General features: G+C 39.4%; 1 protein-coding gene across 1 annotated transcript; it reads left to right on the plus strand.

Moving 5' to 3' along the window:
- The first annotated feature begins 2,759 nt into the window (after positions 1-2,759).
- Positions 2,760-7,823, plus strand: LOC139953860 (uncharacterized). Its single transcript, XM_071953444.1, has 5 exons — positions 2,760-2,890; positions 3,500-3,617; positions 4,635-4,754; positions 5,449-5,541; positions 6,302-7,823. Exons 1-5 carry the CDS (start codon positions 2,816-2,818, stop codon positions 6,469-6,471), a joined length of 576 nt encoding a protein of 191 aa, XP_071809545.1. The 5' UTR covers positions 2,760-2,815; the 3' UTR covers positions 6,472-7,823.
- Positions 7,824-11,722: the final 3,899 nt, after the last annotated feature.

Genomic DNA, 11,722 nt, shown 5'->3' on the forward strand with positions numbered 1-11,722 from the left:
TGGGCTTGAGGAGGATGACTCAAAAGAGGGCGCTATCAAAAAAAGTTTGCACACTGTATAGACCTTTTCGCAAATACCGGGGCGCGCGCGTAAAGCCATGGAATTAGGTGCATTGTGGTCTTGCTGGTATCCAAATTTGATCCATATATATCCCACAATGCACCTCAACAGTCTGCGCTTGCGCATTGGTGTTTGCGATAAGGTCTATGCCATAATGGGGGAGGGAACCGAATCTCCGCCCACTCCGGCCTTTTCACACTAGGATCGCTTAATTAAAGGAACACTTTGCCTTGGATCGGTCGAGTTGGTCTTTGAAAAGCGTCTGTAACAGTTTGTTATAAAATGCATATGGTTAGGAAGATGATTTAAAAGTAGAATACAATGATTCACACAAACTTGCCTCGAAATTGCTTGGTTTTCCATTTACTTTACGAACTAACACGGTCGGCCATTTATGGGAGTCAAACATTTGACTCCCATAAATGACCGACCGTGTTTGTCGATGATATAAAAGGAAAACCATGCAATTTCGAGTGATACTTGTGTGGATCATTATATTCTACTTTTAAAATATATTTCTAATCATATGCATTTCATAACAACTGTTTCAAACACTTTTCAAAGACCAACTCGTCCGATCCAAGGCAACGTGTTCCTTTAAGGAACACGTTGCCTTGGATCGGTCGAGTTGGTCTTTGAAAAGCATTTGTAACCATTTGTTATAAAATGCATATGGTTAGAAAGATATTGTCAAATTAGAATATGCATTTTATACAAAAAGGGTTACAAACGCTTTTTATAGACCAACTCGTCCGATCCAAGGCAACGTGTTCCTTTAAAGGAACACGTTGCCTTGGATCGGTCGAGTTGGTCTTTGAAAAGCATTTGTAACCATTTGTTATAAAATGCATATGGTTAGAAAGATATTGTCAAATTAGAATACAATGATCCACACAAACACGCCTCGAGATTGCACGGTTTTCCTTTTACCTTGTCGACTAACACGGTCGGCCAATTATGGGAGTCATATTTTGGACTCCCATAAATGGCCGACCGTGTTAGTTCGCAAAGTAAAAGGTAAACCACGCAAGTTTGAGGCAAATTTGTGTGGATCATTGTATTATACTTTTAAAACATCTTTCCAACAATAATTTGTTTTATGCATTTTATAAAAAAAACGGTTACAAACAAAAGTATAGACCAACTCGTCCGATCCAAGGCAACGTGTTCTTAACCCTGTCTACCCTCATGCCCCGGCAAAATGTGAACAGACCCCAGGGTTAGCCACCCTGTCTCAAAACCCCGGGGTATACTTGAAATGTAACATGCAACCGGAAGTTCCGGTCCGCAACCTCGTGGACTTAGGGACAAAGTGTGAAAGTTCGCCAGGGTAACTGTGGGGTGAAAATAAAGTCCCTGACTGTATTACACGGGGATAATAGATACAGTGTGAACATGGCCCAATTTCATAGAGCTGCTAAGCACACAAATTTGCTTAGCATTAAATTTCTTCCTTGATAAAAACAGGATTACCAACCAAATTTCCATTTGTTGCATATTGCTTGTTACTGATATTCAGCTGTTGTTCGCTCATCTTAAAAATCATGTGGAAATTTGGTGGGTAATCCTGTTTTCATCGAGGCAGAAATTTTCATGCTAAGCAAATTGTTGTGCTAAGCAGCTCCATGATTGGGCCTAGAGCTCTAGAGCTATAGTTATTTCCCGGGGACTTCATAAAGGCCCAGGGCCCAAATATATAAAGCCTGATCACAAAAAACTTGCTCAGCATAGAAAAGTATTGCTGGTAAGAAACAGGTTACCAGCCAAAATTACATTGAGTTAGAATTATTGTGACTGGTGCTCAACTCATTTTTTGCTTAGCATAGTAATTGGTCAAGCAATATTATCTTATGGTGGCCCTGAAGGGACATCGCATAATTATTGCAGATATGTGCGCACACGTATGCAATGTCGTGAAATGAATTTTGGTACTTTTTGTAACACAATACACAATGAAAGTGAACCTTAATGTAGAAAGTGTACCTTAAAGTATTAGTTGCTGAGGTGCTGTAGTTTTTGAGAAATGAGTAAAACACTGTACTAATGAAAATACGTTTTTACAAGCTAAATTTATTATCGTCTCATGATCACTGAGCGGTGATTTTTTCATGACATTGTTTTACTCATTTCTCAAAAACTACAGCACCTCAGCAGGTAATATTTTCAGAGAAGCTTTCTACTATCATTATCTTCAATATGTGTACGTTTTAAATGTAAATCTGTGGACATTGTGTTTTCTGTCCTACTAAAAGTACATAAACCCTTCATGAAATATGGCCCCGGTCCATAAAACAAAAAGTGTCGTTGCAAACAAACCTTCAGTTTCATGATGTTGCTCCAAAAATTTATAGACGTGCACCCAAGGTTTGCTTTGTACGGCGTCTTGGGGTAGATAAACAATAAATAAGAAATTGCGGGTAACCAGATGTCCTTACTTTCAAGATCAGATCCGGCCAATCCAGGACACATTCGAAAAATGCGGGTTATATTTTCACTCCTTGCATTTCTAAATAAGTATAATTAAATAGAATAAATATAAATGAACAAGAAAGAAAAACAAAACAACAACAAAACAAGAACAAAGCAAACAGACCACGAAGATACCAAGCAAACCCATACCCTCACACTCGAAACATGAAGCCTTTATAAAGGGCGCCGTTCACACTGACAAATCATAAACCAATTTAGCCAAGAAAGTGGTTTTTGAAATCAGTTTTTGAGTTCTACCTTCGATTCAGAAGATTCTTATCCCATCATGATGAGTGGGTTCTTGAAGTTTGCCTTCGTGCTGGGCATGTGTGCCGTCGCTGTGACTGCCAAGTCCGTACAGGTTTGTCATTTTGTTTTCATTTTATTTAGGGCCTATAATATTGTTTCAGACATGTGCCATATTATTTCGCCCCATCCTACTCGGTGTTCATAATCTTCCTTTGGTTTTTGAACTATTTGATTGCTAAAATCGTACAAATTTAGCCTCAATCAAACCCACCTGTGACAACAAGTATTTTCAAAAGCTGGTACAGTGTTTTTGAGATACTACCGACGCTTCTCCGCGGCCATGTCGACTCTGGAAGGCATAATAATATAATGGATTGCACAATCTCGAATTCAATTAATATATTATTTAAGTGAGAAATTAGCTTTTTTCAAAAACTACGTTACTTTAGAGGGAGTCGTTCCTCACATTGTTTTATACTATCAACAGCTCTCTATTTCTCATACCAAGTAAGTTTTTATGGTAACAATTATTTTGAGTTATTACCAATAGTGTCCATTGCTTTTAAGAGTGATGGTTACCAAACGTATTTCTGTATAAGGGAATCAATGTGTAGTGAAGAGGTTTTCAGCTAGTGGTTTAATCCCAACGATTAAACTGATTATTCTTCTTAAATGTTTCTCTTTTCTTGTAATGGTTGATGGTGACTTTGATTGTTTGTAGATCCAAGATGTCGAGAGCTTAGAGATGACTGCAGAGGAAGAGGAATTCTTCTTGAAGATGATGACGGTTGCACAGAAGGCCAACTACATGTACGGTCTGAGCTCGGACGCTCCTTTGTGTAAGTGCATGGCGCCTTTGATGTCTTTCTTTCTGTCTTTAAGTGATCCTTTAAATCTACTGCAAATCCAAACTTATAATTGATTTAATTTATATATTACTTAGGTAAATGTATATAGGATTTGAGGCATTGCATGGTGAGGTATCAATGTATATTTGATTTGCGGTAACACCATGTGTGTATCTACTTGCCAGGTAGAGTTGTTTTTAGGGAACTGTCTTGCTTTATTCTACTGCCGCGGAGTAGATAATCGGAGGTTCGGGAGACTTCTCAGTTCCGAAAAGAACTGTCCTGCTTTTTAACTATTACCAGGGCGGATGGTATAGAAAATACTACTTTAGCTTATAGGATCGTAATTAACTGTCCTGCCGCGGAGTCAGTTCTGAATTGGTCTCAACGTTTCGACTAGCTTGCTCTAGTCATCGTGTTATTTTCCTCTGCTGATCTCATCTGTATTTGATCTGTGATGTTGTTTTATTGTCTAATGTTGTGTAGTTAAATATCTGCATTATATGATAATGTAATCTGTATTAATGTAATGTAATCTAATTTCGCCTCTGGAATTTTATCGCTCAGTGAGCGTTTTATTCCTTTTTGTGTTGCCTCGATGTTTTCTTGTAACCCAGATGATTTGTCTGTTTTGTGGTGGATAAAATAAAGTGCTTAAAGGCAGTGAACACTATTGGTTATTACTCAAAATAACTATTAGCATAACAACTTACTTGGTAACCAGTAATGGGGAGAGGTTGATGGTATAAACGCATTTTGAAAAACGGCTCCCTCTGAAGTGGAGTAATTTTCCACGAATTTGATTTCGAGACCTCATATTTAGAAAACAGGTTTTTTTACAGGTTTGTTATTTTATGCGTAATTATGTTGAGATATACGCCAAGTGAGAAGACTGGTCTTTGGCAATTACCAATAGTGTCCAGTGTCTTTAATACACTGCACGCAATTGTTGTGTAATGTTCTTATTTTAATAATTTTCTTTTAATTATTTTTATTCTGCAAACCCAGATAATCGTCAAGTGACTGGTTACGGAGAATGTTCAGTGACAGGAGATGTCGGGACCTGCAGTGGCGGTATCTCCGTTCCAATCGACGTAAAAATTTGGAAAACGGTTGTCAAAGTCGACGGTAATAAATAGTCTGATGGGGTGTTTTAACTTTATTTATTCTTAATGGTACAGACCATTTGCTACAAGAATGACTTTTTGTGCAGTGCACATTCTAAAAACTCCCGGTCAGAAGTGATCCGGATTTGGGTCCCAGGGGGCCAGACCCATTTCTGGGTCTATTTGACCCGGGATCCGTGTCAATGTGACCCGGAATCCGTGCCATTGTGACCAGCAATTTTGTTAAAAGCGGGGATTTTGACTCGGAGTCCTCCAGGTCAAACTGACCCAGAAATGGGTCTGGCCCCCTGGGACCCAAATCCGGGTCACTTCTATTATAAGATTGAGAAACACAATAAAGAGTTTGAGTGGCCTAGCTTATCAACTGGCACTGGTCCAAGCTATGGGGATTTCCCCGTGGATTTGCATTGACCAATGCCTGAGTGTGGGGACTAGGCCTTGTTTTTTGTTTACACTTACATACATATTTTGGATACAAGCGCAGTATTTGGGATTTTTTTTTTACTATCTCTTGACCATCTCAAAGGTGTTGGGCATGCTCAGAGTCCTTTTTGCGGCATATAGTCCCCAATCTGTGTGTGTACACCTATTGCAGCGTGTTTCGGTCTGCATTACCGAAACGCAGGGTTAAAAACTAAGTTCACCTGTAGTAATATTTATATTTTCTGTGATTTTTTTTCTTTATCTTTTTCCAGCTGTGCTAACTGTTGACTACATCCCGGAGAACTACGGCGTTTACATCACCCTGGTAATCAATGGGGACACAGTCATCGACCAAGAAGTGTCAGGTAAGCCAAGAATCTTGTCTTGTTTGCCCCAGTATTGACCCTTCACAAGTATCAAATCTGGCATCTATCCTTCTAGCTCAACTTATAATATATCCTTTTAGCTTTTAGAACATCTTTCCTTTTAACTCTGCCTAAAATATCTTTCTAACTCCCCTAAGATCTTTTCGTTTGCTTACGGTTAGCAGCGCTATGAAATGGAAATCGTGCAGTAAGCATAAATCGGCCGCTATAAGCAGCGGTATGAAATCGGGCCCTGGTGGGCGCTATCTAAACCAGCATACACCTCCTTCCAACGCCTACAGCGCGCGGACAGAAATTAATTTTATCTGGTAATGTCTGCTGCCAACTAGCGTTACAAAGTCTCCCAGTGTTTTAAACCCTGAACTCCCAGCAGGGTGCAGATTGAACACCAAGCAGGGTGGATATGTGCGCACTGAAGAGATGTTGATAGTATACACATTGTGAGAAACGGCTCCCTCTGAAGTAACGAAGTTTCCACGAGTTTGATTTCGAAACCTCATAATATTAGACTTTGAGGTCTCGAAAGCAAGCAAACAACTTCGTGTGAAAGGGTGTTTTTCATTCATTTATATCTCGCATCTTCGACAACCAATTGAGCTCTAATTTTCACAAGTTGTGTTATTTTATGCATATGTATGAGATGACATGGTCTTGACAATTACCAATAGTGTCCAGTGTCTTTAAGTCTTCATTACAATTATTATTATTTATTTTGTTTTCTCATTTTGTTTTACTCTAGCTCGTAATCCGCCGTCTTTGTGCGTGGGTGTTGCGACTTTCCTGACCGTGTGTCTGCAACTTTCAGACATCGTCATAAATGGTAACGACTACCATGCATGCTTCGGTATTTATGGCAGGGTCGCGTTTCTGGACGTTGCGCACTTGAACCTTGGATGCCTCGACATCTAAAAAGAATCCACCAAAAACGGTGTTTTTTCCCCCTAAAAATAACTATGACGCATGCCGTTTGAAATAACATAGGCTTACAGTACACTACACTCTAAAAACAGTGTACATTTCTATAAGCTAGTTTTGTACCTTCTTGTTGACATAACCTAAAACACGCTCAGATTCTTGCGTGTGTTTGTATGTCAAAATAATGATAAAACACATTAATTACAACACGTTAAAAAAGTGAGTACAACATAACTAAACACAGTTTTAAAAGGAGTGTGTTATTTACACCATCTTATAGTTTAAAATAAGTGAAAAATCAAACAAACCCTGGATCTTGATCTAGTGATAATTAACTCTAAACGTGTATACTTTGGACAAGATTTTGCTTACAACTATTATTGTATCTCGATTAAGTAATTAAACTAAGCAATGGTGACCTTATGGTTTGTTATTATTAATGATTCATTATTCCATGATTGTGTTACCTTTTTAAAACCCTCCTCTGCACATAGTAGTGAAATTCGGGTTAGTTTAGGTCATATTCGGGTCAGCATGACCCGCAGTTTGTGTCAAAGTGACCCTGAAATGGGTCAACTTACTGACGCAGATTCTAAGAAAAAAATTCAGAAAAGTTCTCATCTCACCAGAGGAGGGTTTGAATTGATTTTTATTGGCACCACATATTCAGTTGATTATTATGAACAATACTCATAACTAAAAGGTGGTAGTTAGATTGTAGAACACTCGAGTTGATTTTAAAAGTTTGAAAGACACATCCTTAAAGGCAGTGGACACTATTGGTAATTACTCAAAATAATTATTGGCATAAAACTGTTCTTTGTGACGAGTAATAGGGAGAGGTTGATGGTATAAAACATTGTGAGAAACATCTCCCTCTGAAGTGCCATAGTTTTCGAGAAAGAAGTAATTTTCCACGAATTTGATTTTGAGACCTCAGATTTAGAACTTGAGGTCTCGAAATCAACCATCTAAACGCACACAACTTCATGTGACAAGGGTGTTTTTTCTTTCATTATTATCTCGCAACTTCGATGACCGATTGAGCTCAATTTTTCACAGGATTGTTATTTTATGCATATGTTGAGATACACCAACTGTGAAGGCTAGTCTTTGACATTTTACCAATAGTGTCCACTGTCTTTAACATACCTATAAGACATTTTCTTCGGCAGCGTCTCACCTTTATTCTGTTCAAAAATTGAGTGTAGGGCCTACCTACCTAGACCATGAGGTTCAAAAGATTTCACAACTTTGAGTGTTCGACGTACCGTAAAATCAAAGTGAACTGAATCTTTGAAAAAAACTTTGTTGAGTTTTCTAAGCTGTACTTTACATCGTCTCAGTAGCCAAATAAATAAAAATGGTGACAATGAAAAAGAAAACGGTTTAATTTGTTTGTATTACTGTTTACGGTTGTATGGCTTCTGACTGGCACCCCGGAACAAAGATATTGAAAAAATAGGGACACCGCCAATATAGGGCTAGATAGCTCAGTTGGTAGAGCGCCGGCACGTTAATCCGGAGGTCGTCGATTCGAATCCCACTCTAGTCAATTCTTTGTTCAACCCCAAAAATCACTGTTTATCACTGTTAGTTTGACCATTGACTTAAAGGAACACGTTGCCTTGGATCGGACGAGTTGGTAAAAACAAAAGCGTTTGTAACCGTTTTTTACAAAATGCATATGGTTAGAAAGATGTTGTAAAAGTAGAATATAATGATCCACACAAACATGCTTCGAAATTGCGTGGTTTTCCTTCTACCTCGTCGACTAACACGTCGGCCATTTATGGGGGTCAAAATTTTGACCCCCATAAATGGCCGACCATGTTAGTTCGCACAGTAGAAGGAAAACCACGCAATTTCGAGGCAAACTTGTGTGGATCATTGTATTCTACTTTTAAAACATCTTTCCAACCATATGCATTTTATAAAAAACGGTTACAAACGCTTTTGTTTTTACCAACTCGTCCGATCCAAGGCAACGTGTTCCTTTAAACACAGCACGTATTGCTAAGCGTTCTGGTGTGTTCGTGGCTGGGGAGCAAAACTAACTTTCGGTCCCCATGTTTTGGTTTAGAGTATGTAAGTTTCAGTTTCACTTCTTGTAGTGCTGCAAATTGGTGCTGAACGGGGACAACTTCGGTCATGGCTCCTGTTCACTAGCCTGAAAATACCTGTCTTGATCCTTGCGATTCAGAATCATACGGTTGTATGTCTTCATGACGAGAGAGGAAGACTGGTCTCCGGTAATTATCTGGTGAAGAGAGGTCACCAGATTTGGGTACTGGTATGATGTTTAGAGTAAACCCACTCCTCAGGTAGCTCTCCCAACTCGCAGGCTTTGTTAATAAGTGCCAGAACTGTGTTGTCTAGTGGGACAAACTTGAGCAGCTCGGGTGTTATATACCGTCCTCACCACAACTTTTCCCCGTCTTGATGTTTGTCTTTGCCTTCTGGTACTCCTTTAATGAGAAGGGACTATCAAGAATGGGCAGGTTGCTGAACACTTGGGCTACTTGTGCGTCCTCATCCACTATCTCGGGAGGGTTCCCTAGCAGCTTCTTAAAGTGTGCATGCCACTCCTCTGCGCTGTGGGCCTTGATCTGGGAAGCTTGGGATCCACATCTGCCAGAGATTTCATTAATCAGCTTCCAACTACTTGCATGCTGCTGGGCTTCATGCGCGTTCTCGACCCCTGCTATCTTCTGCTCCAGCTCCTCTCTCTCGATAGTGACGTAGAAGCTGTATAGCTCCTGCTTCTCCAGCTTGTACTTATCCCGAAGGAACTGAGAATCTCTCTCTCCCTTTTATATGCATGATTTGCCTCAAGCACCCTCTGCCTTGCAGCGTGAACTCTTGGGTCGTTGCAGCTCTACTTCTTTCTCTTGACTTGCTCCAGACATGCTTTTGCAGCATCGTGGTTCGCAGACACAAAGTAAGTGCTTGTAGAGATCGTCTTCGGAACTCTGTTGCACCTGGAACCTGTTCTTGACTTCAACGGCATAGCGAGTCTGTAGCTCCTTGTTTACTTCTAGCTCGCCCCCACTCATACTTGGGCTTCCCAGCTTCCCGTTTCTTTGGTGCTCTCAAGCCATCTGAGTACATGGACCCGGAAGAGCTGTAGGCTTCACAGTTGGTGACACTGTTCCTCCACTTCCTACGTACAAGTACATAGTCCAGTTGTTGAGTCGGGTTTTGGGGTGATCTCCATGTCCACATTACTGCCTCCATCCTTTTCTGGAACAGTGTGTTGGCGGCTAGAAGCTGGTGTTCCTCCACGACTTCGAGAAGTACTTGTGATATGGTAGTTTGCTGGTAACCTTTTTCCGGCTATGCATTATTTTCTTGTGCTTAGCTAGCTAACAGGTCTATGAAATTAGGCCATGATTCCACAGCTTCATATAGGTGTACACAAAGTAAAGCTTGTATCAAATTCAATTTTTCGAAAACAAACACTACCGCTGAACAGGTTTTGTGATGGCACTGATTATTTTAATTCATCAAACAGACTTCTTATTTCCTTTTTTATACAAGGGCGAAGAGTAAAATATCATAGAGGAAATATAATCACTAAAGGAAATGGACACTATTGGATATTCACTCAAAATATTTGGAAGCATAAAAAACTACTTAATAACAAGCAATGGTATTATAAAACATTGTGAGAAACAGCTCCCTCTGAAGTAAACATAGTTTTTGAGAAAGAGGTAATTTCTCACTGAAATTTAAAAAAACTTCAGGCCGGAAGACCTTTTGTTATGCATTTGAAAACACAAAAAAAAATTGTGCATTAAGGGTGTTTTTTCTTTCATTATTCTCTTGCAACTTCGTAACCGATGAAGTCTAAAGTTTCACAGATTTATTGTTGTATGCATGGGATGATACACAAGGTGAGAATACTGGTCTTTGGCACTTACCAAAGGTGTCCATATGGGGGTCCATGGACACCTTTGGTAATTGCCAAAGAACATTCATCTCACTTTGTGTATCTCATAAAATAACAAACCTGTGAAAATTTCAACTCAATTTGTCAGTGAGAAACTACTTCTTTCTCAAAACCTACATTACTTCAGAGGTAGCTGTTTCTGACAATGTTTTGTACTATCAACAACTCTCCATTGCTCGTTACAAAGTAAGTTGTTATGCTAACAATTATTTTGAGAATAACCAAGTGTCCAGTGCCTTTAACAAGATGCATTTTAATCCACTGATAATTTTTACTTCCTCCATACACTGTACTTTGAGCTACTCGACGAATAAACACAAATTACTTTGAGTTATTTAACTTGAAACAAACAATCTTCGTAAAGACAGTGGACACTATTGGTAGTCAAAGACCAGTCTTTTCACTTGGTGTATCTCAACATTATACATAAAATAACAAACCTTTGAGCTCAATCGGTCGTCGAAGTTGCGAGATAATAATGAAAGAACAAACACCCTTGTCACAGGGAGTTGTGCGCTTTCAGATGCTTGATTTCGAGATCTCAAATTCTAAATCCGAGGTCTCAAAATCGAATTCGTGGAAAATTACATCTTTCTCGAAAACTACGTCACTTCAGAGGGAGCAGTTTCTCACAATGTTTTATACTATCAACCTCTCCCCATTACTCGTTACCAAGTAAGGTTTTGTGCTAATAATTATTTTGAGTAATTACCAATAGTGTCCACTGCCTTTAAGTGTTTTCCTTGCCAAAAAAATGGAATGATTGTCAATAATTAAATATAAACAACGATCATGAAACATCACTGGTTCTTTAAAAGAGATAGATCTATTGCAATCCTTACAGTTTATAAGAAACAAATACTATTAACCTTAATTACTATTGATGCACTCTCCTTCCTAATCGGTTCTCTCAAAAAATACTATACAGGGAAATGTAGAGACTAAAGCCCGAATCAAATTTCGATGTCACAGGGCTGCCGTGAGCACAAGAGCTTCGCTGCAAACACAGCCGAGATGTCGGTTTGCATTCGCAGGAAGTATGAACCGGGCTTACCGCTGCGCATTACTTTCAATCAATGATAGCCTTTTTGTGTACACACTTCATCAAGAATGGCAGCTATCGCAATGGGCCACTGCACAACGTGCATACGCGCATCTCCTGTCCGCCTTTTGGGTGGTAAAAATGTGCACATAGAAATGGTACACGTGTTTAATGCACCAATGCACATGTTAACACGAGTGCCGTCCTTTTGTGCATGCTTTGACCCCCCCCCCCCAAAAAAAAAAAAAAAA

The sequence above is a fragment of the Asterias amurensis genome, chromosome 22, assembly GCF_032118995.1.
Source record: "Asterias amurensis chromosome 22, ASM3211899v1".
Classification (NCBI taxonomy): Eukaryota; Metazoa; Echinodermata; class Asteroidea; order Forcipulatida; family Asteriidae; genus Asterias; species Asterias amurensis.

Excerpts from the sequence above, each read along its gene's own strand:
- LOC139953860 (XM_071953444.1), top strand. The coding sequence starts at position 2,816 with ATGATGAGTGGGTTCTTGAAGTTTGCCTTCGTGCTGGGCATGTGTGCC. Across the intron at positions 3,618-4,634 it reads GAGCTCGGACGCTCCTTTGT|ATAATCGTCAAGTGACTGGT; the intron begins GTAAGTGCATGG and ends CTGCAAACCCAG. Across the intron at positions 5,542-6,301 it reads CATCGACCAAGAAGTGTCAG|CTCGTAATCCGCCGTCTTTG; the intron begins GTAAGCCAAGAA and ends GTTTTACTCTAG.